The sequence below is a fragment of the Colius striatus genome, chromosome 7 (assembly GCF_028858725.1).
Source record: "Colius striatus isolate bColStr4 chromosome 7, bColStr4.1.hap1, whole genome shotgun sequence".
Lineage (NCBI taxonomy): Eukaryota > Metazoa > Chordata > Aves > Coliiformes > Coliidae > Colius > Colius striatus.
In genome coordinates, this window is record NC_084765.1 from 28,746,509 (window position 1) to 28,773,113 (window position 26,605).

At 39.2% G+C, this 26,605-nt stretch overlaps 1 protein-coding gene across 4 annotated transcripts in view; it reads left to right on the forward strand.

Moving 5' to 3' along the window:
- The first annotated feature begins 766 nt into the window (after positions 1 to 766).
- Positions 767 to 26,605, forward strand: part of UBE2Q2 (ubiquitin conjugating enzyme E2 Q2) — a 50,033-nt gene continuing 24,194 nt past the window's right edge. The window contains exons 1-4 of one of the 4 annotated variants that reach the window (XM_061999188.1): positions 3,696 to 3,787; positions 4,251 to 4,296; positions 18,052 to 18,156; positions 24,876 to 24,980. In XM_061999188.1, coding sequence (XP_061855172.1) covers positions 3,762 to 3,787; positions 4,251 to 4,296; positions 18,052 to 18,156; positions 24,876 to 24,980 — 282 coding nt within the window. In that variant the 5' untranslated portion in view covers positions 3,696 to 3,761. Of the gene's footprint in view, positions 1,226 to 3,695; positions 3,788 to 4,250; positions 4,297 to 18,051; positions 18,157 to 24,875; positions 24,981 to 26,605 lie in introns of those variants that run through there. The other 3 variants (XM_061999185.1, XM_061999186.1, XM_061999187.1) reach the window with 3 other exon arrangements.

A 26,605-nucleotide genomic window follows, 5' to 3' on the forward strand; every position in this document is an offset into this window, starting at 1 on the left:
TGTGTGTGTCATGTAAGAGATCATCCTTGTTCCCAGAGAGCTGTTAACTGTCTATAAGTAAAACCAAGATGAAAGGCGGCAAATAGAAGTGTAGAGGTGATTTTTTTCTGGTATTGGGAAAGAGGCACCATTCCTCTATGCCTGAATGTAGCAAGTATTCACTTTACCTTGCTTTCATGCTTGGTGCTGCTTTTTCCGAGGGGGTAAAATGTTACAAAGAATTACAAAGTAACTTAAATGTCACATTATAACAACTTTTATTAGCCTCTGTATTGCTGCCTTCCAGCGTGCAAAGATCGACATCACGTTTTATTTGTACTGATCCATCAGAAATGCCGCGACAGCAATTCCTGGTTTCCTTTGGCTGACCTCTAGGAGTGAAAACCTGAGCTGCAGTTTTTCTCGGCAAAAATGCGATGAGGGAGGAAGACCGCGTGCCCGTCCGCAGGGACGAGCAGTAGAAGAGGAGCAGAAACACGCGTAAGTAGGCACCGTGGTGCGGCAGCGGATCGCCGGGATCCAGGGGCCCGGAGCAGAAGCTAGTGCCCGGGCAGGGCTCGGGGCAGGCGGGCAGAGCCCGCAGGCTGCCGCGGGGCAGCCTGGCGGGGCCCGGGGCGAGCGGGCTGGCAGCGGGGGCGGGCGCGGCGAGGTGGGCAGGGGCCCCGGAGGAGGAGCGGGGGCCCGGCCCGGCCCGGCCCCGCTGAGGGTGTCTCGGCAGCGGGGCCGGCCTAGCGGGAGGAGGGCAGGGCGAGGGCGGGGCGGCTGGCGGGCCTGGCCCACCCCACCGGGGAGGAAAAGGAAGGGAAGGGGGAGCAAGTCTGCGCTGTTGCCCTTTTAAGCGAGCGAGTGCTAGAGGCTGGTACAAAGGGAGCTGCCGCCGTGCTCGCCGTCCCCCCGCCGGCTGGGGCTGCCCCGGCCCTCCCGCCATCTTTCGCCCCGCAGGCGCGGCCGGGGCCAGGGTCGGGCCGGGCTGAGGCGGAGGGAGGCGGCGGCAGAGCGGGCGAGGCGGCGCAGGCCCGGGCCCGGAGATGAGGCCAGGATGTCGGTGTCAGGGCTCAAGGCCGAGCTGAAGTTCCTCGAGTCCATCTTCGACAAGGACCACGAGCGCTTCCGCATCGTCTCCTGGAAGCTGGACGAGCTCCACTGCCAGTTCGTGCTCCTGCCGCCGCCGCCGGGCTCTAGCCCGCAGCCGCCGCCGCCGCTCACCATCCACTGCAACATCACGGTGCGGGGGCCGAGCGGGGCCGGGGGCGGCGGGGGAGGGCTGGGGCACGGCCCGCCCTCGCCATTGTCTGCGGGGCGCGGGGAGGGGGCGCAGCCCCGCCGCGGGGGTGACTCAGCACGGGGGGGGGGACCTGGGCCTCCGCCTGCCGCGGGGGCAGGGGGCTGCTGAGGTGTCTGGGCCCGCTTTTCCCTGAGCCTCTGCGTTTCCTTCCCCCGTAACAAAAGTTAGGCAGCGGCTGCCCCCGGCCTCTTCTCCCGCAGAGGAGGGGGCTCGGCACCCCCTCCGAGGGAGCCACGGCGGTGAGTGCGGGGGAAGGACGCGGGCCGCCCGGCGTCGCCTGCCTCCGCCAGCTTTGGGGCCCTGAGCCGGAACAATGGACGGCCGGGCCTGGGGCAGCGGGGAGAGAGCTTCCCCGGCCGGCTCCCGTCGCGGGGCTGTCCCCCGGGGCAGCAGAAGGGTGATGGGCGAGAATGCAGGGGCCTTCCCTTCCTCCTCGATCCCTGCAGCGGCTCGGCGGGGCTCCCGGGAGTGTTTTCCTCAGTGCCCCCGAGAAGTGGGAGGTGGAGGGTGAGCGCTTTACTGAGTGCGCCACACAACCGCGGCCTGGAGCCGGGCGGCCCGCCCCGACCCGGGCGGGGAAATGCCGCTCGGGCGGGTCCGGGTGGCGGCCGGGCCTTTCCCCACGGGTGCCAGCCCCTGGGGCTCGAGGGGGGCAGCTTCAGGGAGCCGCGGTGGGGAAAAGGACGGGAAAACTTTTCATTCCTGCTGTCGTGGAGGGATAAAGCAGCGCTTCGTGACGAATAGGTGTTTTATCGTACTAGTGGTATTTGAACTTCGGAAGAGGATACGAGCAGTCCTGTTGATTCTGAGGATTATCTGCCTGCGGTTTGGTTTGGAATTTATCATTTCTGTCGTGTTTTGATTTCTTTCTTTCCTCCCTTAAGTTCATTGGAGTTTACTTGTTTTAAGTGAGTGGGAAGGAAGCAGAACAAAATGTTCAGTGTTATGTGCCACAGTAAAAATCCTCTGTGTTTAAAAGTTTAGAGCCTAAACTTGCCAAAGGAGGATCGAGGAACCTCATCTGTGACTCATGTACAGAAAAGTGCTGGAGGTTCACTTTTATTGGACTGGCTGTAGTTCTGATTGAATTTAAATGCATTATCAAGATCCATCTTTGGAGTATTTAAAAAAATTTACTGAGTGGAAAGAGGCTTAGTATGTTTGGGTGTGAGGAAGGTAACCTGGAGACCTTTTTTGTCTTCTGTAAAAGGGTGAAGGTTTCAAATAGCATAATGGTAGAAACATACGTGTGAGTGTAAATATTTGAGTACTGAAAGTTGGCAATTTGCACGCTAACTGGGAAAATCTTGATCAGATCCTTACTTGCCTTAAAACAGCTTCAGGTTTCACAGTTTCTTGTCCCAGTAAATCAGTTTTGTGGTTATGGGACAGGTGTTTTTTTACTGGACACTTCGCATATATTTTTAAGATATAACATGTTTAAGCAAGATGCTTTGGTGTTCTTGTTTGTAGATGTGACCTATTAGATAATGGATTGTGTGATTTCCTTTAAATAATTTTGTTATTCAGTAGAGAGTGTTTCATTGCTAAGAAGTCTGTCCCTTTCTTTCCACACAACATGGCTTATTAGTCTTTCTCTAAAGAGTAAAGTAAAAGATCTGATGATCGTGTACACTCATTTACCAGTGAAATTTGATGGGTTACTTCATTTTTGTCAAGTGACAGGTAACAGGGAAGCCAGTAGTAAGACCTGAAGTTTTGATGCCTTGAATTTGTGCTATGGTCTTCTGAGACTGCCTTTGTGGTAGCTACTTTTGATAATATTGCTTTCTTAAGTAGCAAAGAAACACACACACTTGCTTGTAGGCCTTTGGTTGAGGTGTGTCTGAGCAAGCAAGAAATAGGTTTAGATCATTCTTGACATTTTGATTTATTAATGGGGAGACAGTGTCTGCAATTTACTATTACAGTCACTTGCCCTAAAGGTCAAGAGGTCTTTTGCATTCTATTAGAGTTGTGGCTTGTGAACTTGTGAAAAGAACAGGAAAAGAGCTGTTTCAAACTTTAGAGCTGAGACTTCTGCTTTGAAAAAAGTCTGTGTCTGAGTTTCACGGTTGTCTGCCAGCAGCTTGGTGATTTCCTGAGGTTGACTAATTTGTGGGTCTGAGAGGTAGGTGACTGTTTTTCCCATCTGTTAAAAATTAATGGGAGAGGATAACCTGAGATACAAAGGTGGCTGTCTAAAACAAGTAGGTAGTAAATAATAGAGCCAAAAAGAGAAAGACAGCTTCTGGACTTCTAGTTTTTTGGCACAAGTGTTAGAACTCTCGAGTGTGTAAAAAGTTTATTTCAATTTTTTTTTCTTCACTCACCACTGAATTGAGCCTCTTGGCTCTGACTCCTGTTTGCCCCCTTTTTTTTTTTTTTCCTGTAGGTAAGGTAAAGTTAGAAAAGCATAAGTCTTGTTTACTGTGCTTCAGTGGATCTGCAGGTACTGTGGGAACTAGAACTTCAAATGGAAGTAGTATCACGCAAAAACTGGTAAGGCTGTAAAGTTGTTGGTAAATACGTTTTCTTGGGGAGACTCACCCTCTATGTTAAAAGCTGCTATCTTAATGCTCTGGATTTGCAGCACAAATATATGACTTGAGCTGTTTACTTCTTTTAACTGGTTTAATCCCTACAATACTGATCAAGACAGGATGTTTCCCTTACTCAACAAAATCTTGCAGTAGATTGCGCATCTGGTTGCTCAAGAATCCCCTTAAGGGGAAGAGTAAGCACAAAGCTTAATAATGACTTTTTATTTTGTGATTCTGTTTGAGTATCTCAGTATTTTACCTGAAATTAAAATTGCTTAGCAGTACATACAGATGCTGTAAGTTACTGCATGGAGCAAAAATGGTAGGGAAGTAAGCTTCTGGTAGCCACTGCATGCACTAAGTCTGAAAAGAGACCTGATAACTAAGTTCTCATCTTCACAATAAATCTTTCTTTTCTCCAGTCTGGAGAGAGAAGGCAGAAGAAAGAAGAAACGTTCTCCTGGAGAGGTGAGGGAGAATGTCTGCTTAGGACCTACATGGATCTCCACAAGTTTTTTAGACTATATTCCACAGTTTAATTAGAAGTCTGCCCAGGAATTTCTCACTGAGATGGTTTTCTGATTGTCAGCAGTATAAGTTTGTAGAAGTTTCCAAGTTGCTGCAGCATTCTAGGAATAGTCACCTTATGATACGGAACAACGCTTGAAGTTAAAACAAGATATACTTTACTCAGTAGCTCTTCTATTTCATAGAGTGACAGGCAAGCTTTGCCCTACTCTGCCCTTCATTATTTCTGGTAGTGACCCATGCTGGAACTTAAATAGTTAATAATATTATTTTAAGAGACACTTTAGGGTGGAGTCATCCCTGTCAGAAACATTACTACTTCTTCCTGAGAACTGTCTAATTATTGAACTTGTTCAGACTGTGTACCTTCACATTCCCATTTCATTATGCCAACAGCAGTGTCTCTATTCTGGAATTTTATTTATCTTACTCTTGAGTTTCCTTTTTATTTAATGGCAGTATTCTAATTAATCGAGTCTGGTAAACCAGTGTTCTTTACAAAATACATGTATTTATCATGATCTTTTTCTGCATGTTTTTTGAAATAATGTCAAAACAGGCCTTACCTAGAGGGATATGTTTATTGATCATGACTTTAGCTGTCTTTCAGTGCTATCTGTAGTTTTGGTTTGGTATCTTATCAGACTTGTGATGTAGTATTCCAAAGGATGTGTTAGAATTATTCAATCTTTTCCTAAGGACTGATTTGGACTGTTGTAAAACATTTGGAATACTATCTTCAGAGAGAAACTGGATATTAATATTTCTCTACCCATACACAAAAGTACTGTTGAAATTCTGTGTCCTCAAGTAGCCTTTGCAGGTAGGAGGGAGTTTGTGCCAGCTCTAAGTGGAAGCAAATTTTACCTAATGTATGACATCCTTTATACATTAACAATTCAATTCGGGTGAAATGGCTGACTCTGGTATACCCTTGCTTCTCTGCTGGAAAGAAGTATTTTGTCCTTTCACTGAAAAAGAACCTGCTGCTAAATCGGAGTTAGAAGCTGCTGTGAAAGACTTGAAAAGGTTGCTGTCTGCAGATAACTGCAATTGATGGGAGAAGACTTTATTTTCCCTTCTAAACCAGAATTGATTAAAAGATACTACCTGTGAAGTGTTTGACAAGTTGGGTATATACAGAAAGTGAGTGTATTAGAACATACGGTCGTTCTTCAAAGGCGTAAGATTTTAAATTTAAATGTACCGCAAGCTAATGCCTAGACAGATGATAACCTTTTAAAAAGGTTATTTATTTGTACACAGAACTAACCACATAATGAATGAGACTTTAATTTCAAACCACAGATATAATTTTTTTTGATCACCAGACATTATGTAATGAGGTTGAGACCTTTGTCTCAGAGCATATGGATAGCAGGACTAAATAAAAGCATACACAGCTTTACTTTGATAATGTATACTTTTTTTAACTAGAATTAGATATACTTGGTATTTTCAGTAAAGCATTTGAGCAACTACTATGAAAGGTAACATGCAATCAAAATTAGGAAGTTCGGTCTTCTTTATTTAGTAAACCAAAATTAAGCAAATTAAAAGAGTAAGGATTTTTACTTTGTATGCTAAGATAGTAATTGGAAAAAGAATATTGCTAAAAAGAGTAGGAGAGACTTTTATCTTTTTCTTTTATCTGAGAGACACAGGATCTTATTTTCTGGCACTACAGCTTTGTTGTGCTATATGCGAAAGGCTTATAACTTTAGGACAGGCAGTTCTCTGTTCCCTCTATAATGTATTAAGTGCTCCTAAAATATCTTAGAAAGCCACAATGGTGGGTTTCACATATAAATACTGTCTTATGTTGAGGTTCTAATGTACGGGAAATTACACTTATTTCAAGTGATTTACTCATGTCAGTTAATGATAGAATAATTTCAGAACTGGGGCTGTTGTGGTCCTCAAAAGAGCTCTCCCTTCACTTTTGTAATTGAAAGAATTTTATAAAAAGAATGATATTCTTTTTACTCAGCATGCATCCTCGTTAACTCTTCAGGGGGTATTTCTAAAACACTGAGAGGTACTTGCTGAGTTCTGTATGTTTCTTCACATTCACTGATTTTTAAGAGATTAAGGTAGAGTAGGGCTATTTTGTAACAGACATTCAGTGGAATGTGATGGTTGCTTTAAATTTGTGTGACCAACACTGTTTACTTAGGATCAAAATTGGAGTACTGGTAGTTGTCCTTACCAGGGACCACCTTATGTTACAAGAAGCAAGACTATATGACTATATATTGCTACTCTTGATTTTTTGTTTGTTTTTCTAGGAGGAGTGGGAACAGGGCATGCTAAAATTTTGGCATTGCTGTCAAAGCTTTTTATCAACAACATGAAAGAAATAAGGGAGTAGAGTAGAAAGTGTATTTTATTCTGGAAAATAAGATTGCACTTCCAGGTTCATTGTGACATTGTCTACAGTGAGCCCTGTAAAATCAGAAGTTATTAATGGAGTTGATAAAGTATGTTCCCCAAAAAGAGTGGCTTCCTCTTTCCAGTGTTACTCAGACCAGAATCAATCCACAGGTGTGTTTTCAGTGTTGATGACATGTTGACACCTTGTTTGTCCTCCACATGAATTAGGAATTATGATTGCTAGGAAGAACAAAGTATGAATGTGACCTGTGCAGTCTGCAATACTTAATTTGCTTGCAGACCTGCAAAGGCTGTGTGCCTTGTGAGGTGGGCAAATTGAGTTTACTGGATTAAGGACCTGACTGGCATGTAAAAATTCTTTACTGGTTTATTGTTGATCTGGATCATTTCCCAGTCTGGTTCACTGTGTGTCTGCACAAACACCCATACCATCACAACAGAGGGCATAGGAAGGCATGAGTGCTGGGGAGGATTGCTGAAGCCAGTACTGCTGACAGAGCTGTTGGCCAAGTGCTGTCTGAGTCCTCAGCAGCGCTTGGGATCGCAGTTGTGGGTAACCCCTGAGCTGGCATTGGTCTAGTGAGCCTACATGAGTGTCTGGTTTGTTACAGCAACTGCTAAATAGAGAAAACTAGACCAGACTAATTGTGAGTAGTTTGTTTACTTTAAATTCAGGTTCATTTGAGGAGAATAGAAGATAAAAAGATGGAGACAATTTTTGAAATTGTATTGTAAAAAAACCCAAACAAATCAGAGGACAAAACTTCTAGGTAGCAACAAATATTTGTAGAAGCCGACTAACAGAAATATCTACTATTTCAGTTATGTTTCAGTGTGGGCTGTTGTTCAGTATCACCAAATTTCTTGGTTTTATGTAGTATTGAAAGGTTATAAAGCCCTAAATTCCCGACTGAAGTTGATTTTTTAATTTAAGCTATGTATAATATGCTGTCTTTAAGCGATGTGCTAGTTTACAATTTAGTGAGCATTCCACTGTGTTTCTTCAGCTCCGTGCTGTGTAGAACTGAAAATGACCTATTGCCAACTCATAGAAGACAACTGAAGAATAAAATGACTGATTATAGTAAGGAGAGGCTATTTAACAGCTCTTTTAAGCCTGCCTGTACTCAGTATAGTTGAAGTTGATATCAGAATACTTCTTAGTTGATCTTTACTGGAAACAAGCATTCCAGTTAGTGTGTATGTCTTACTGATTTCTTGTTTCCAACTGTAATCTTTAGGTGTGGCATTAAAATAATGACCTTATGTGGTTTGTTTCTTTTTTATCGTTTCACACATACAAGTCATCCTGGTGTATTAAGTTGTGTAGAGCAGTTAGTGCAGGGTTTCTTGAGATTTGGTTTGAACTGTGTTCTCCCTTCTCTCAGATATCTCTTTTTTTTAAAAACCCTGAGAGAAAGAGTTCAATACGGTTACAGATCTTGCAATAGCTTCTTCATGTGTATTCAGAAAGGCAGAAACGTGGACTCTGTCAGAACTTGTGTAGTGGCATATGAAAAAAAAAATTGAGGCATTCCTGTGCAGTGGTCTTCAAGATGCCACAGGCTTCCTTGAATTTTTAAGTAGGAAATAACTGTGGTAAGAGTGTGGTATTTAACTTACTAATGGTAAACATAGATTGAACTCAGCAGCACTGAAATTTGGCATGTGCAGAACGAAATTCTATCTAAATGTCTGTAATCTGAAGGCCAGTGTCTACACCGGGAGCTGTGTATGCACATTGCTGTGAGGGGAGAGTGCAAGCACCTGGCAGGTGGTGGCTGGAGTGCAACTTGGGTGTAAGAACAACAGGACTCTGCTAGTGGTGGTTGGGAATTAAAAATCCTTGTACCTGCAAATGTGTCTGGAGCACAGCAAGTTTGTGAAGGGAAATGGTGGAAAAGAGGGAAGTTGTTCTCAGAGGGGTGGAAAGGGCTCTTCTTTGATGGAAGAAGGAGTGAGTATTTTGAACATTTACAAGATGTAAATTCCTGAAGGAAAAGAGAATGAAAAGGAAAAAGAGGAAGCAGAAGTGACAGTAGACTTGACATGCTGAGGGGTAACTGTGTAAGCAATAAAGGCAAGAGCAGATCTGCTAGGAAACGTTTTCCAAGTCAAATCAGAGAGTGAGTGACACATTGTGACTCTAGCTACAACTACTTTTCCAGTCCCAGCTATATTAGAAGCCATTTCTGGCTACATTGGCTTTGTTACACTAATGAGGATGTCTTTTTGAGTGTACTGGTCTGTATAGTTGCAGGAGTAGGTAACTGTTAATCCTTGATTGTAACATGTTGATAATTTGTTTCAAGTAACTAGATTTCCTTTAGGAATTTGGGCACAAAATACTGTGCTGCTGGTACAGGAGGAGTATTGGAGAATCAGATTTGCAAAATACCTTTCTCTTTAATGCATGTGTCTGTTTATTGGACAAACTATTGCCCACTTGAGTGCATGTGTAATGCGTGCATTAAAGAGTAGAACCTCTTGTGACTGAGGGCTCTAAAATAACCATCCTCTGACACCAGCCAAGGCAAGACCACAAGCACACAGTGAGGTTTTTGTGTGCATTAGGAGCAAGATAAGTTGATCTGACTACCGTGCGATGCTATGGCAAAAATCTGGATCCTAGTCTTAGCTCTGCAACCTTTTTCCCAGTAAGCAAGTGGTTTAGTCTTCAGCAATCCTGTGTTCTTTGCTTGATTTTCAGTGTAAATGATCTGTAATTTTGTTACTGTTAGTAGTATTGGCAAAGGGATATCCCTTAGCTTGTTCAACTGGGTTGGCCCTCAACAGTTGTCCACTCTTGAACAACTGTCACTTAACGCTGAGTATGATTTCCCTACCAGCATATCAACTTAAGAGTTGTGTTTGAGCAGCAGTAAATGAAGATTTGGCAGACTTTACTTTGGAAAGCAAATGTAAAGTGAGTGTCTTTTCTGTGAATTTCTTTGAATGAATGGATAACATGCTACATTATGATGATCTGGAGAATAAAATGTTGCTTCACAATGAAGGTCAATAACAGTGTTTTTATCAGAAGTGTACCTTTTTTACTCTTATGCTGAAAGTTCTTGTTTTAATTCTGTGTAGTTACATTATATTGAATAACAAGTACCTTTCTACTTTTTGTTAGTAAGGGGAGTGGGTGATGTGGTGGCAACTGATAACAGAGTTGGGTAAACATATTTTTCCAAGTGTAATGTGCAGTTTCGTGTGTAACTTGCAGTTGAGACATTTTGTGCAGATCAGCTAGTTTTGAATAATGACTGACCACATCTGCATTCATGTTTGTGACCACTGGAAGTGGTGTTTTGTGTCTCTGCTACTTTGGTTGTTCTGACTTCTATGGTAATGATCTATGAGCAGTGCGAAATATAGATGCGTGGATAGAGACATGGAAGTACAACACAGGTAACAGATTATTTCAGAGACTTTGAAATTATTTGCCTCTTTTATACGCCTGTTTGAAAGCAGCATTTGCTTAAGGCTTTTTTAGGATTTTTTTTTTTTTTAATGACAATGTTATTTTCTATCTTGGATGTATCCAAAGTAAAAAAAGTTAGGTTCCATAATAATTCTAAGATTCTTCTGTGGGCCTGAGTTGAACATTAATTTGTTCAGGTGAAGCTGCAAATTAGAAGCCTCATGTGGTTTGGAATAATTTTTACACAAGTGAATTGCCATTGAAATCCTGTTGCTGTTCATAGTTCTTTAGCTGTGCTGTGGTTGCTGTCTTATGAATATTGATGCTTGCAGATGCTGCTGAATCTACTGAAAAAGCCTTCCAAACTCTAGACTGCCAAGTCACTTAAACATGCTGTAGTCTATGTGCATCCACACAGAAAGTGACTGTAGATGGTGCTAAATGGCACACCATTGCATTTGTGTCTCTAAAAGCCTGATGTGACAGGCAGAAACTGCTTTGTTCTGCCTAGAGGATGTCTGTTGTGAAGACAAAAGTAATGTTTATACCTGCTTTGTCTGCTCTGAACAGAAATATTTCCTTGTGGTTACTTTTGTGGTAGCCTCCTGCAATCAGTAGGACTTGTATGGAGAACTGTATTTTTGTTTGGGACAGTTTGTGATTGTAAATTTATGGGCACCTATAAAGTTGTGGTTTGTTTTGGGCTCTCTGTTCTGTGAGGCACATGCCTTTGACCATGTTTTCTGTAACATGACTGTATTTAATAACATAAACTATTCAAAAACAAGACACTGTACTACACTTGCCTTGTTCCCTGGAGAATATATGTGAGAGTAAACCCATGACCCTATTAACTGTGTTGGTTTAAGAAGGTATTCAGTTCTGCAGTGCTGAGCATATTAGCAGAACCTAAGTAGAACAGGTTTATGGGATTCTACCACCTACTTCCTGTGAAGGTGTGAGATGTTTAAGCTCTTGCAATCTCCAGGGGTCTGACAAAACATGCTGCTTCATCTGGAATTGTCTTGTATAGGCTGTAGCTGTCAAGACAATCATTAAACTTGAAGGTAGAATTGCAATCATTTTCTATGCTTAAGAGGTAGATGTGTTTTAGTCAATTAAACTTGGTACCCTACCAAAAACGTGAGTTACAAGAAGTATTCTCACTGAACTGAGCATGTCAGGCTTTGATATCAAAAAAGAACGTAGGAAAATTCAAGTTAATATAAGCTTACTTTCTGTGGTGTAGAAACACGTAAAGATCTCTGTTTAACTGAACTCTAGTGAAAAAACACTGTCTATTTATATGCATTGAGCAAGTTAATGGAGTGTTGTATATAATCTTAATATTCAAAAGGAGAAGCAAGATGAAGTTTTCCTTTGTCCAGTAGAGATGGGTAAAATTCACTTTGCTTCCTCCCTAGCTCCAGTATGAAATTTTGGCCTCTGCATTGCATACACTCTTTGTATCCTTTAGAACTCTGAGTGACTGAACTGTTTCCTTAAAGAAATGACAACTTTGTCATATGTAAAAGTGCAATTAATTACTTGAACTTGGAAAAAAAAAATTACAATATTGTAGTAAGTTCAGTAACTTCTTTAGTCTGCACAATAGAACCAATGGTAATATGTGGACGTTTGAAAATAGACACTATTTGTGATCTTTAGTACCTTGACCTCTTTTCTGGGAGGTTGCTTTTATTTGGATTATTTCAAATGAAGTTGAAAGTGACCCTTCATGCTTGCTTCTTTTTTTTTTAGTTATGATAAAGAATGGGATGGGAGGACAGATGACAGTTTGCTGACTTTTAAAGGTTCTTAGTCTGTAGCTTTACAGGCACTGAAGTACCTAGTAGAAGATGCTTACTTGCATCTGAATCTGCCTTGATAAAATTTGGCCCCTAATAATTGGAAGCAATCTGTCAATTGTAATCACAAGTAATACTCTCTAGAGAAGCTGTAAGTACTAGCATTTTATGGTCATCAAGTGAAACTTTAAGAATATCTTCTCAAGTCCCGATATTTTTGTTACTATTAATTCCGGGTTTGTTTTTATTTCATCTAAAGACAGGTTGACAGAGGTGAAAAATTAATTAATAGTGAAAGATTGACTAACCATTTCAAATAATGTGCACTAAATTGTAGCTAACTGTGTAGTTTCACTGGCAGTATCGTTTGTATAGGATGTGCATGTTTGTATAGGATCCCTAACCAATGGGACTTGATTTCATTTAAATCAAGAAATTTAATTCAAGCAAACAAACTCAGTAGCATCAAGATGTCTACTGAGGGAAAGCTATCTATGATTTGAGATCTATTATTTGGTGAATTTATAGCTGCAAGTGTGGTCACCTTAAAAAGACTGTGTTAGCCCTCTGATATGTCTTATTACATTAAGATTTACTTCATTACCAAGATGTGTGTGAGCTAGAATGGTCTCTTACTAGCCTTCTCAAAGCAATTAAGCTGTTCGAAAGATCTGAGGGCTTGATGTTCTGTTGTGTGAAAGAAAAGGGAGGTTGGCAAAAAAAAAAAGGGACAGAAAGGATAGAAGTGCTGTTAGGAACATCAGCTCAATTTTAATTGCAACTCACATAAAAAAAAATCAAACAGAACGACCAAAAACCCCAAATAGAACTAGGTTCTGTCCATCATGGGGATTTTGCAAAAACTTAGAAGTAGAATGGATTGAATTTTGTTCAGCCAGTGTGCTAAAGAGGGGGGGAAAAAAAACCCAAAACATTTTCAATATAAGATGATCTGGAAATTAAAGAAAATTAAGAACTGTCAGCCTGTAACTGCAGTTTTAAATCACAGTCCTGAAGACATGTACTTAAATGTGTTTTCCTACCATTTAGTTGTGATAAAATGTCGTCATTGTGCACAAGGAGATGTTGCTTTATTGCCTCATAGCAAACTGTGTGTACAGGTTGTTCTAATCTTAGGAATGTGAGCAAGATGTGTTGTTTTAATTTGGCAATTTCACAGTTTCAACAGGATTGTAGTAATTTAGAAGTAGTTCATTTTAAAGTCTCATTCTTAGAGCAAAATTATGTTGCTGTAGCTTCACAGAACAGGGTTAAGATTATATAACGTTGCAAGTAATACAGCCTTACTGTTAAGGATGAGAAATCTTTGATTGGATATACTTAGATGACAAATCCCTACACAGGAAAAGCTGTCTTAATGTATGTGTACCTGGTATCTTCTGTTATTTTGATGCTTTTTTTGGTAAGTAAAATTGTTAAAAAAACACAAGTAGACCCTCTTATACATGATGCAACAGAATGTCTGAACAGTGAGATTCTATGTGTATTATGTTGTGGTTTTACTAAATTATTTGATAGGCTTTGGAATCTTGCCAGTGGCAAGAGTATGGGGCTTTAATCTCTTCGTATTTTGTGTGTTTATTAGTAGGCAAAATTCTTTTGCTGTGTTCTGTTACAGAAGCATTTGTGTTGACAAAGCTCCCAGTCTGTCCTGGTGTTAATACAAAGACTCTCCAGAAATGATGATCCCATGAATTCTAATTCTATCTGGATTGGCTGTAAACATCCAGCCTTTGTCCTGAAGCCTCGGTACATGCTAGATGTGATGTAATCTCTGTATGTCATGTCTTACTGAGCAATTGCATTAGCTTTCTGAGCTGTGCAGCATGCATTAGCTTGTGAAAGCTGCCCAAATCTAAGCATTGTAGCCTTTGCCCCTTGTGGTGAATTTTTCCTTTTACTTGCAGAGAACACTTAAATGCCATGTTGTATTTAATGTGGATAATACCTATCTAGGTGAGCTAGTGTATACAAAATCACTGTACATAAGTTGTGTACTGAAAGGCACAAAATAATGGGGGTGGTAGCCACTGATAATTAATAATAAAATAATTTTTTTTCTAGAGTTCCTCTCATGAGTTATTGCCTTTGTATTTGGAAAGCTCACATTCCTTGTACAACATAACTCAAATCTGTCTCTGTATAGGGTGCAGATATGGAATTAAAAGCTGACTTAATTCTTTCAGCAGAATCAGCTCATGTGAAGTTCAGTTGCTTGACCGTACAAACCACAAGCTTAGTTTTTCTTTGCATGCTTTGGTGTTACAAACTCAAGGGATTGTTTATATTTCAGGATCAGTGTGTTTGAAGATTGTATGTGAATTCTGTACTTCAAGATGTAGTGACTCACATTCATGTGAAACTTGGCTGTTCCAAAATTATGGGTTACTTACAGATATAGAGAAACTTAGTGCCATTTATGTTTTTAAGTTAAATTAACATATTTATTGGTAAGTCTGAAGTAATAGTGTTGCAACAAATGAGGAGTTTTATTTGACTTGTATTTTAATCTTAAGCATCTGGTGTAACAAGTTAGAATGTGCAATTAAAATATTCATATTCTAGAAGTCTAAAATTTGAAACCTTTTCTGGTACAGATGAGTGGATATGCTCACACAGTGTTTAAGAAAAACTTTTCTGATGTGTTGTTTCCATTCATATTTTAAAATCTAAAGCAAACAAAATTTGAATATGTAATAATTTTTAGGGTACAGTAATTCATATGTACTATACACTAATAGTGCAGGTAGTGTCAAATCCTAGTATGTTTTCTCACATACAGCAAGACTTACACTCATTACAGAAAATTGAATGGATTGGAATGAGAACAAAGAATGAGGAAAGACTGTTATTCATCAGCACAATCAAGTAGCCACTATAATGTACTTAAACATATAGTAGGGTTGCTTATCAAATCTGCATTTTCAGTCATGTCTCTGACAAAAGATTTGCTGCAGGCTTTGTGAAGAATATTTTTGTGTTGACTCCCTAGAATGGGATAGACACTGATTGCAACCAATCAATATCCTACTGTGGGTTTGTTTGTTAAACCCTTCTTGTGGGGAAAGGAGAACCAGAGTTGTCATAAAAGAACATAGATAAGAGCTGAGCTTCATTCTGTAAGCAGTCTTCAGATTCTAGATGTACTTTAGAAGAGTGAACTGACAGACCTTTATCTTCTATAAATCATTGCAATTAGTAGATTTGCATAGACCTAGACTAATGTAGTTAACATGCGCTTGATTAAAAAAACCCAAACAGCCTCAAACAAAACACCAAACAAGAAGCCTGTTAGGAGAATGCACATACATGATTCAAATGTTTGCTGTCTGGCAAATGAGTCTGGAGATTTTAAGAAGCATATGGCTCAATGAGTCTTGGAAGGGATTTGCTTTGTTCATTGTCTTTTCTGATGGGAATGTTGGTGTAACTTAAAATGATGGTAGTAGTGCTTACCCTATTGCCTTTCTCATAACTTAACAATCTGACCAGAGAAATTCAGGTCTCAAGAACAGCTGGTTCAATCAGGTCTTTGGGCAGTAGGGCCACCAGTATCAGTCTCCCATCTGACATTCCCCACTGTACATTAAGATCCAATGAGCAGTATGAAAGTCTTGAGGTAAGAATATTGCATAAGACTTCACAGATATTCCGCATGTTATTAAAAATGAGTGAGATGTTATCAGTACTTCTGTAATGAAGTATAACTCCTAAAAATAATAGTTTGGCAACCCAGTAGCAGCTGGGAATTCAACCTTGTTTCTCCAGCAGTGTTAGTGGTTAGTCTTTCAAGAGTGTCTTAAGTGAAGCTGAGGGGAAAATATACTTTTCCAGGGTTCTCTATGGTAAAGGAAGTGATTAAACCAAATGTAACTATGTAATAAATGTACCCAACTGTTTTCTTAGCCTTAAAATCTTGGCAAACCGAGCTCTGGACTTTCATGACAGACATTTTGGATGTTAGGCCTCAGTTAATCAAAACCAAATATTCTAAGGTCTCTGATTTCTATATGGTATACTTCAAAGTGAAGCTGGAAAATTGCAATCAGCTATTCTTTTCAAAAAGATACTAGGAATATTTTGTATTCTGCTAAGGTATTTTTTAGCTGTGATTTTAGAAAAAAAGAACGTGGTGGAGGGATTGAGCTTGCTTAAAAATAAGTTTATGCAAAGGTTTCAGTTTACAGGAATTTTAGGTGGGAATTTTAGGTCTCTGGATCTTGAACTTCCCTGGAGTATGCTGCCAGGTGAGAACTCCACTCTCATAGTCTGTTTTTCCAAAGCTGATGTTCATTACCTGATCACATGGTTTCTTTTTTGAGGTTCAGCACTGTGACTAGAAGGTCAGTTAGGAAGTAAGCTTCATAGTATTAAAACCTAATTTTAACACACCTGTATTTTTCTCCTGTTTTCAAAAGGGTAGTGTTCTCTAATAAACCCACTATCTTTGAAATGACAAAAGCTAGTTTAAGTTAGGAAGGTCTCAATTTTTCTTTTCAGTTTTCCATTTTGAAAGCTGACTAAGGTGAAGTTTGCTGGGGAATCACTAAAGTAACACCGAGAGACAGATACCATGTTTTCCTTCTGTGAGGCTTCTTACTGCTATCTTAAACTATAAACAAAAATTTATACAATGCAATTGAGAAAGTAAATTTGTAAGCATAGTGCACAGTTCTGGAGTTAGCAGTAGGCACTTTGACTCTGAATGTTGAAGAATGAAGCATGATTTGTTGTCTCTGGAATGAGATATATGGGATTTTTCCTTTTAAAGTGTTGTGAGAGAAATGAATGAAAATTTCTTTGCATTATTTTGTTAGACCTGGGGATATGAAGATAACATCTGGGTGATAAAACTGAGGTTCAGCAATTTGTTGTCAACTGGTAGGATTTAATTGAATGAGAAGTAGAAAATTCCTTAAATGACTAAAACTCAAAAAGTCCAAACATGTCAATGTTATAAAGGGACACTTGTGTTGGAAGCGACATGGTTTCCTCCATCCTCATGATGTCACCAAACCTGTGTTAGGAAAACATTGGAATTGCTTTTTGAATCACCTGAAAAATGAGGCAAAGGACTTCTGTTTAATTTTCTGTAGCAAGGGTCTTTCTGTCACCTTTTGAGGGGCTGCATGTTGTGGCAGCTTAGTGACAGAATAATCACTTGTCATGGATTGTGTGAGCAGTTGTGGGGCCATATCTATTCCTTATGTTGTATGTGTCCTACCTATGATGCATTCTAGAAAACCAAGTACACTTCTAATACTGCGAATCCCTTTAGTGTCACTGTCACTACGATGTGTTTTGGCAACTGCCTAACAACTAGGACTGTAGTGATGGAAGAAAGTTATTTTATAAAATAAGTTTTCTTGATAGGGTTGTATGCAATATATTTTTTGAGAAATCTTTCAACGGTGGAAAGTCCTCTCTTGAGCCTTGATGGTACAAAGATAAAATTGCAAATTTTTGGCATTGTGATCTGCCTGTTAGTTTGTCCTCCAAGGCAGAAGATTTGAGCTATCGTGCTTCAGTCTGAGGGACAGTGCTAGATTAATATGAATATTCTCATTTGAGGAGGAATTCTGAAGACTCAGGTTTTGTTGCTTTCACAGTTTTCATGTAGAAGAATCTGTATTTTTATGAAAAATCAGCATCAGTATAGTTTTATTCTTTGATATGTACTGCTTGTGATTACACTTTTTGGTAATAATCAGCCTGTATTGCAATTCTAAATTTCTCCATCCTACCTCACCCCAGGGTTTTAAACTTTTCAGCACTGTTTCTTAAGTATGTCCATCATCTAATTAAGATGAGATAGAGTGAAATACCCAAGCAACTAGTTGGATAGATTTCTTTGAACTTCTCTTGTGTTTCCGAAGAATACCATGTTAAACGCTTCTGTGTTACCAGACTTAGAGTAAGATAAAAGGTGATGTTAGTACTGTGTTGTGCAATTTGTGGGGCAAATGAGTTTTTAAAGCTTTATGGTTTGGGGACCTTTTTGTTTATTTATTTGTTGGGTCTTTTGTGTTGTTTGTTTTTTAACAGGAGTCTTACCCCTCTTCATCACCAATATGGTTTGTAGAATCAGATGACCCAAACCTGACTTCAGTCTTAGAGCGTTTAGAAGATATTAAGAAGAGCAATACTCTGGTGAGCAAGTGTTTTGGTTGTTTTGGGTGTTTAGTTGGTTTTGTATGATTATTGAGCTTTGTTAAGATAACAAGCAATTGAATTAGCCCAGTTTTGGGGTTATTTGGTGGACTTTGTAAACACAAGTTTTTCTTCCAAAAACTCATGAACCAAATGTCTTCCAAAAGATTTGGGACAAGGAGAGTATGACTTAAATGTTTGCTTTTAGAAAGAAGTCACGTTTCAGCCCCAATAATTATACAGTTCAAAGTTTTCTGAAAATAATTAACCTGTGAAATGCAAGGGAACATAAAACTAGTGAATACAACAGCTCTTAGAGAGTTTTCTTTGCATGGAGATCAATTACCGAGGCAAAAGCTTTGTGCTCTTGAGAATGTGTATTCTCCAAAACATGGTAACTAGTACAAAGAATTCCTGGGTTTGGGAAAGAAGGCTTGATCTGAAGCTTCTGATTCATCAAAATGTTCCTTAGTGATAAGTGTGAACAGTGGTGTGACTTTGGATGATTGCAATTTAAAGAAAATCTTTGCACAGATTCTAATGGTAGCTTTGTATTCCATAAAACTATCAGGTGTGTTATTTTGATGAAGTGGTGGGCTCTGTATGTATGTATGTCTCTATATATATGTATGTATGTATAAGAAAACAATGTTCTATGCAACAAAGTAAGTGTCCTTGAGTATTGCTTGGAGATAAATTTCAGTACAAATGTAATTGTTTCACAAAAAGTAGTGTTGCAGCCTACTGACAAACCAAATGGTTGAGTGTTGTTTTTCCTCTCCAAGTTCAGCTTCCTGGATATTCAATAGCCCTTAAGGATAACCTTTGTTAACAGGTTATTTTAATGTTTTTTGTTTGGTTTTGGTTATGGGAGTGCATGCATGTACATGGTGCATCCAAACCAGACTGCAGAATACTGCTTATTACATGGATTATCTGCTTTCTATATTTTCCTGGATTTGGAAAAATTGGGAATAATCTTACGAAATTACTTACTTACTTGTAGTGCTTACTGGGGAAACTTTAATCAAGCATACTCGACCTTAAATAAGGGTGTGTAAATTTCTTTTTCTAAAGAATATTTAGGATGCATTCATTAGTCTTCCAGCAGAAATAATTAGAAAACTTAACAAGCAAGTGAGAGTCTTCCTGGGCCTTGCCATAATTAAGAACAAGGGGGCACTAAGGAGGAACATTAGTGTTTTAATGTATTCTGTTCGATCTGAGTACAGGAGATATGCATATCAACTTCTTACAACCTCAACTTTAGGCTAAACTACATTTAGAAGGATGTTAGAGATCTTTGTGACTTCTACCTAGAAAGACAGGTGACAGTATAGTAGCAGAAATGGTGTCCAAGTGAGCTTTTTTTTCTTAAATACACTTCTCAAAAAGTTCTGCAGCATGAAACTGGTGGTAGCTTCACACTAAAGGATTTGAACGACATTTTTCTTTTTTATGTTTAACTTCCTACAGGTTTACTTGCAATAGAGTAGAAGGGTTTCTCACAAACTTGCATAGGACTTGCTGTGCTGAATTGCATATGCACATAGGCTACTTATGTGCACTGTAAGAAAACAGCTTCTGGTATCAAGATTGTACTTGCCCATGTAAAAGCTGATGGGTTGATGTAATAAGACACCTGTGGATGGCCCATTCGTTTCTCAGGAATCCACCCCACATCATGTTATACCAAGATGAAGACAGATGGGAGTGGTTGAAGACACAAATACACTACATAATCTGACTTCTTTGTTTTGCTCAAAAGGCTTGACTTTGTGGGCTTTGGATTTGTTTTTCTCCCTACATCTTTTCCCAATGCAGCAGTCTCGCTCCCCTTCAAGGGCATTGGCAAAACTCATACACAGACTTCTTGGAGTAGGATAGGAAGGGATAAGGAACTACCTGTAGAAATCCAGAGGCTTCTGTTTTATTATATCTCCCAAAAACTCCTTTACTTCAATTTAGACTTTTAGAATGTTTCAAAGCAATTTTCATTTAATTTATTACAGCTAAAGGATCATTTGTGCTGAGTTTCTCAAAACTCTGAAGTTACTGGAACAGTGAAATTTTGAATGAAAATTGCATTGGACTTTGCCAGGAGCTCCTGAGCACAGCGCAAGTGTGTTAAAAGCACTGCTAGCACATATACTGTGATTCTGTTTGGGAAAACTGAAGAACATGCTCTTCAGGCATATGAGTTGACACACACATATACAAACATATATATAGCTTTGTTATTTGAGATGGTAAAAGGAAAATCAGTTTATTATGTTAAAGTCTTGCACACATTTCCTGGAAAATCTTCTGTGGATCTGAAACTGTTACTTACCTTGGCATCCGATGGTGCTTTTTGTTGTGGAAATTTGTCAAAACGCTAAAAATATGTTGAGAAATTATTAAGAACGTGATCAGCATAGATAGCATTGTTTGGAGGCTTTAGCTGCTTGACTGTTCATACTGAGCAAGTTGCAGTCAGCAGATGAGGGACTACAACGTTCTCTTTGACTCAGAGTCTTTCTTCTGAATTGCTTTGCGAATCCTGAAAAATCTGCTTTACATTAGGCTTGGTAGGTAGCTGAAACTGAAAGCTGCCTTCTAGTGGTTGTGTCATGCAAAAGATACATCCTACTTCAGTTCTGTTGTTCTGTTTAATATAATGGAAGTTATAGTTGCAAGTCTAAAGTCTCAAACCATACTTCATGAGTCATTAGATATAACTATACCTAATTTTACAGTTTGCTTTATAAGGCAATAGTGAAATGACTTAAACTGAGATGGACAGCTTTAATTCTCACACTTTCTGTGCCTTGAGGGCTTAAATTTACATAGAAAATGTGAAAAGTATAAAATTCCTGGCGTAAGTATGTGTACTACTTGGATAAGTTGCTGTTCCTAAGCATTCTGCTTCTGTGTTAAGAATTTAGATGCTATCCACATGATGGCATTTCAGGAAGAATGTTGGCTCTTGCAAACTACCAATACAATAGCAACTAGTTATATGTTGGGGGTCTTAGAGACAAAATGCATGAGGAAGCTCTGCTTTGCTTTCAGAAACTGCCCCAGGCTTCCAGGTATGTGTGAGGCCAGTTACTGTCACAGACTACCTGATAGCTACGTAGTAGTCACACTCAAATGACATAAATTCCTTCCCTGTTTCCTCTTGCATCCTTCTTCTGCAGCTTTCTTCAGTGACAGACTACTGTTTAGTGATTCATTTATTTTTATATAGGGGTAGTGTTTGTGTATACGTAGCTAGATTTGTGTAGAAGGGTTAGTATGTGTATATTTACACTATACTTCTTAAGTCTGTGTTTCTGGGTAATCTGAAACCAAGGTAGTGAACTCAAGAGTATATTAATATTATTAAAGCTACCCTGAAATTGTTGCTTTCATGCTGCATTAGAAAGACTTCTTTATGCATAACAAAGCCTCATAATGTAAGACAGCTTTCAGAAGAATAATTCTAAACTGTTCATGGATCTGGAAGATGTTAACACAGGAAACAATTCAAAGAGGTGTTTTTGCGTCTAAAACAGCATTATGATGGCATAAGAAGTACCAACTTCTCAGAACTCTTGATGCATTAAAAGTTATAGATGCATACTTAATATTTTAATATTTTATTACCATTTTAAAATTTATTATAATCAATAGCAATAATACATAAATTTGTCATTCTGTTTGGTCACTTGAGCATTTACCTTGTGTAGGCTGTTTACATTGCTCCTTTAGTACCCTATTGATTATGCATTCTAGTTGCTGTTTAGTTTCTGCTTTAGACAGTTTGTATTTCAGGGAAATTATTGGTATACTGATAGCCCACTTCAGTAGCTATAAAGAGTGTTTGTTAAGCATTCATTTTACATTAGCCAAGCATATGAAGTTTCTCTGGAAATATATTTAATTTTTTTTTACATGGCAGAAGTCTACTGTCACTTCTGTGCTAGGCTATTTGTGTGCCATTAACACATACCAAATTATACTAGGCCCTGCTCAGAGCAAGGGATTGACTCAGATGACTTCCAGACATCTCTTTCAGCACAAATTATCCTATGATTTCTCATACATATGAGCAGAGCATAAGAGAAGGATCATGACAATCTGTGGCAGCAGGATCAAGCTTATGAAATTGATTCCTGTGGAAGAAAAACACAGCATCAGGAAAGAAAGGTTGTAAGGACAGATTCAGCTGCTTGCTCAGCTGCCACTTTTGTAGACTGTAGAAACTCATGTCAAGTAAACCAGCCTTGCTATATAAATGAAACTACTGCCAAGAAAGGGGATCCCTGCTCTCATGCATGTTTCTGCCTCTCACTTTATGGTGCAATTGTTGTTTATGTGCTGAAGTACATCAGGAATTATCTGCCACGAAGCTTCTAATCTGCTGCATGGTTGTGTGAGGGCTGGTGCCAGTGCAAATGAGAAGGTGAAAATGTGCTGCACAGAGACACTCCATGCCTCAATGTGTTAGGTCCTGGCTGCAAAGTTTCCTTCTGAACTTCTATTCAGGTGACAGGACTGTCACGAAGAGGATGGGGAGTGGAGGAAGCAGGGAAGGAAGCAGTTCTTAACTCTCTTCCCAGCCCTTACTCTGCCACATTCTGTAGAGACACAGGGAACATTGTCTTCATCTGCTTTTCCAAGCTTTGGACCAGGCAAGTGCTGATGGTGGTATTGTTCCACCACTACTTAGATTTTCGTATGCTTCACAGCAGATTTAAATTATTTCCTTGCCTAGGTTTACAAAGGTATGTGAGGAAAAATACAATTCCTGACATTTTATAGCTCATACTCCAGGTCTCCGTGTGGCGGTGTTGTTTGTGCAAAGACAAACGTTATCAACAAAATGTGTAGCAGTGCAACTTTAAGTGCCTTATACTTACTGAGAATATTAGTTTAAAACTTGTGATTAGGCTTTTTGCCTGCTAAAAGACTTCCTGACATTTCAAATACTTGTGAAGTTTCAAACAGGTGTAGAGTCTCCACACCAATGAGCAATGTGATTGTTACAGAAAGCTTCTGGCAACATCAGCTGTCACATTTCATGTATGTACTGGCAGGAAATGTGTTGCTGATACACCAATTCTTTTGGTGTCATTTGCTTTATTTTTGAGTTAAAAATGACTGTCATGAATGATGCAGAAAAAGCAAATGTGGTGTGATAGAAGATAATGTCTTAATTCTTGCAATGCAGGCTGGTATGTCAGTTCACAGACCTCCAATGAGTAAGTGACACTCCTATTAACAGGCAAGTTGATTTCTACTGGAGAAGAGCACTGAAGCTTTCAGGTAGCATACAGGCAACATTTACTTATTGGTAGTGATTTAGGTTTGGAAATGATTTGTTACCCCTGGAGAGGCTGAATTTGCTCTTGCAATAGGGTAAGGTAAAAGCATTTAAACTGACTACTAGCAAGCCTTTAGATATGTAGAATATTTTGAGTGACTAGATTTTCTTAGGTGCCTTAATTTATAAATACATTTTTATATATTAAATATACAATATATATGTGTATACACACACAGTATATCTAGCAATGCAGTATGCAAACATCAAATAGTATTGCGGGGATATCCTTTTCTTTTTCAGGATAATACAGTCTATGCTGTACCTTGGGTAAGAGCACATCACCTGAGCCTCACTTCTTTATGGAGAGATGCTTAAAGGAGGAGCTGCTGTAAGCATAACTGATGGTAGTGCTAAAGGATATGTGTGCAGAAATGGCTTGCACACTGTCTTGCACCCTGCCTTCTGCACGTGGCAAGAATGAACTCCGTTTGCTATCTGGAAGAAGTCTATAAATAGATGTGTAATTTTTACAAGCGTTATCTAGGGTATTATTCAGCAAATAAGGAAGAACTGGCCATTTTGCAAATGTATTCTGTAATCCTTTCTTTGTTTTTCTGACATAGCTATATAAAGACCTTCCAAAGTTAGGAAATCTGGTATGGTCTTGTCCTTAACTAGAAATCTGAGATTATCTAGAGTCAACAGCTCTGTAAATCCACTTACTTAGCATGGTGATCAAGAAGCAAACTTTAATGTTTCTCTGTTTCTGCAGAACTAAATTTATTTCCTAGGTAGCATTACAGTGAATGAAAGGTATTCTATATTTTGCAGTTAACATTATGCAGTCACTGAAAGCTGGGAGCAGAAGTCAGTGATAGTAACAGTTTGTGCCTTGACCTGACACAAGATATGGCAAGCAGATTACTTGGGCTCTAGCTTAGAGGTTGGCTAGTTTCTATGCCTTGTACAGTGTTTGTCTTGATTCTGGTGCCTCACCGGTGTGCCCTAGAAGGGATTCAGGTTGTGGAAAATCGGTCTGTTGTTCCTTGGTTATTTTGAAGACATGGTTCTTTAACCTAGGAAGCTGGAATGGACCATCATATCTCAGGGAATGTGACCATTTGGTTATTCCCCAGTGATTTGTGATATGCCTGTAATGGATGACACTGCCAGACAGGGTTATTCTTTTGCTCATGACTTTCTTCACTTGATATGAGGAGATGAACGGGAGCCATCTTTGACCTTGCCATGTCCTTGGTTTCCCTTGTGAGGATTTTATTATAATGACTTTAAATAAAATGAGAGGTCTTCAAACTTTATTCCAGTGTGTGCACATTTAAATGCTGTACACTGACTGAAAGTTCAGTACCAGGATATTGTTCTGTGCTATGGTTTAAATAGAGATTTCCATGTGTTTTTTTTGTAGCTTCTTCAACAGCTGAAGCGATTAATATGTGACCTCTGCAGATTATATAATCTTCCTCAGCATCCAGACGTTGAAATGTTAGATCAGCCATTACCAGCTGGACAGGTAAATAATAAAGCTGTGGACACCTTATGGCAATGAAAGAATTGGATTTTTAAACTCCAAGAAGCAGGATGATGGAAACAAACCTCGTGTAAGCCAAAAATAAGATATGAAGTACCGTTGCTTTATGGGTCCTCAATCTGAATTTTATTTGCAGAATCCATTCAATAATGATGTGATAATATTACTCAATTTATTTTGGAGTTTCTGCATCAGTGAAAGGTGTGTATATGATACCAGTGCTGTCAGTTTAGTTCCCTCCTAAATACTTTTCAAGACAATCACCATGCATTCCTAGCGTTTCCCAAATTTACTTTTCTCCAAAATATAAATGTGATTGAACACTGTTTGCTTTTTCCTGAAGAGTGTATGTTTTACAGTATGCACTTGGATGAACTTCTATTGATGTTTTCCTTCCTCTTCAAGCCCTTGCAGACACATGGGATATCAAGACCATATGGTACTTTGGGTAGGGAGTATCTGAGGAGCCTTTTTTACTTTTTGTGCACTTGACAAATTAAGAATTGTGAAGGGCTGTGAAGTGTTCTGGTTAGCTAAAATGTTTTGTATTGTGCTGAAAACAGAACTGGTAACTGACAGTAACTGTTCTTTTTTGCATTTTTATTAAGATTTTGATATCTTCGTTTTCTTATACATATTAAGATGACACAATTTCTAAAAACTCATGTAGCGTAACAGATGGTTTTCCCATGGTGACAGTACTATAGTAATGGCAAATGACTTGCTTAATTTTGGTCATATGCCAATTTGTAATCCTATAGGTTGTTTCTCTCAGCCACCCACATAGCAGTGCAACTGCAATGCAACAGGCCTGTAATCATAGGAAGTAGCTTCATCCAAGTGTCTTTCGTATGCTCTGAAACTCAGAACTAAACTCACACAAAGTTTCTTAGCAAGAAATGTCAGATAACTTGTAAGTCGAATAAGAGCAGCTTTAGTAAGTCTGACCAAAGATCCATTGTCTACAGCAGTGATCTTCTAAATACCTTAGTGTTCTGCTGAAATAGGTAGCTAGAGGAAGCCTGCTCTTTGTTTAGTAAACAGAGGATAAGCATATCAGAATGCTCCTGAGCATTTCCACAGCTCAAACTTCCTGAGCTTGGAGTCCAGAATGGGGAAAATCCTGAAATGGAAAGCCATGAGAAATGAACTCAATGTATTGTTTTGATATTTTATCAAATAATCTTAACAATGGTTATATGATGACAGTAGTTGCATTGAAGTTCTAGGTAATGACATAAAAATACATTGTTTTAGAGATCTGGCATGCAAATGGATTCTAGTCAGAGACATGATCCAATTTCTGGGTGAAGAGATCGTGAGTTACAGCCTGCTTGACTTGTTTATTGTATTTATTACTGTCTCAGAATAGGATAGCTTTCTCTGAGTCTTAGATTTACACTTGGAATTTAATGTGAAATTGTGACGTATTTCTTTGCTTCACGCAGAAATTTCTATGTGACTGTACTCTGGCAAAGTATCTTTTTGTGTCTTGCACATTAAACTTCAGTCCTTTGCAGATCTTGATAAGTGTAACTTAAGTATATAGTACTTTCTATTTGATAGTAGACTTAATATTTTTGAAAGAAAGGAACGTGTGCAGAAAC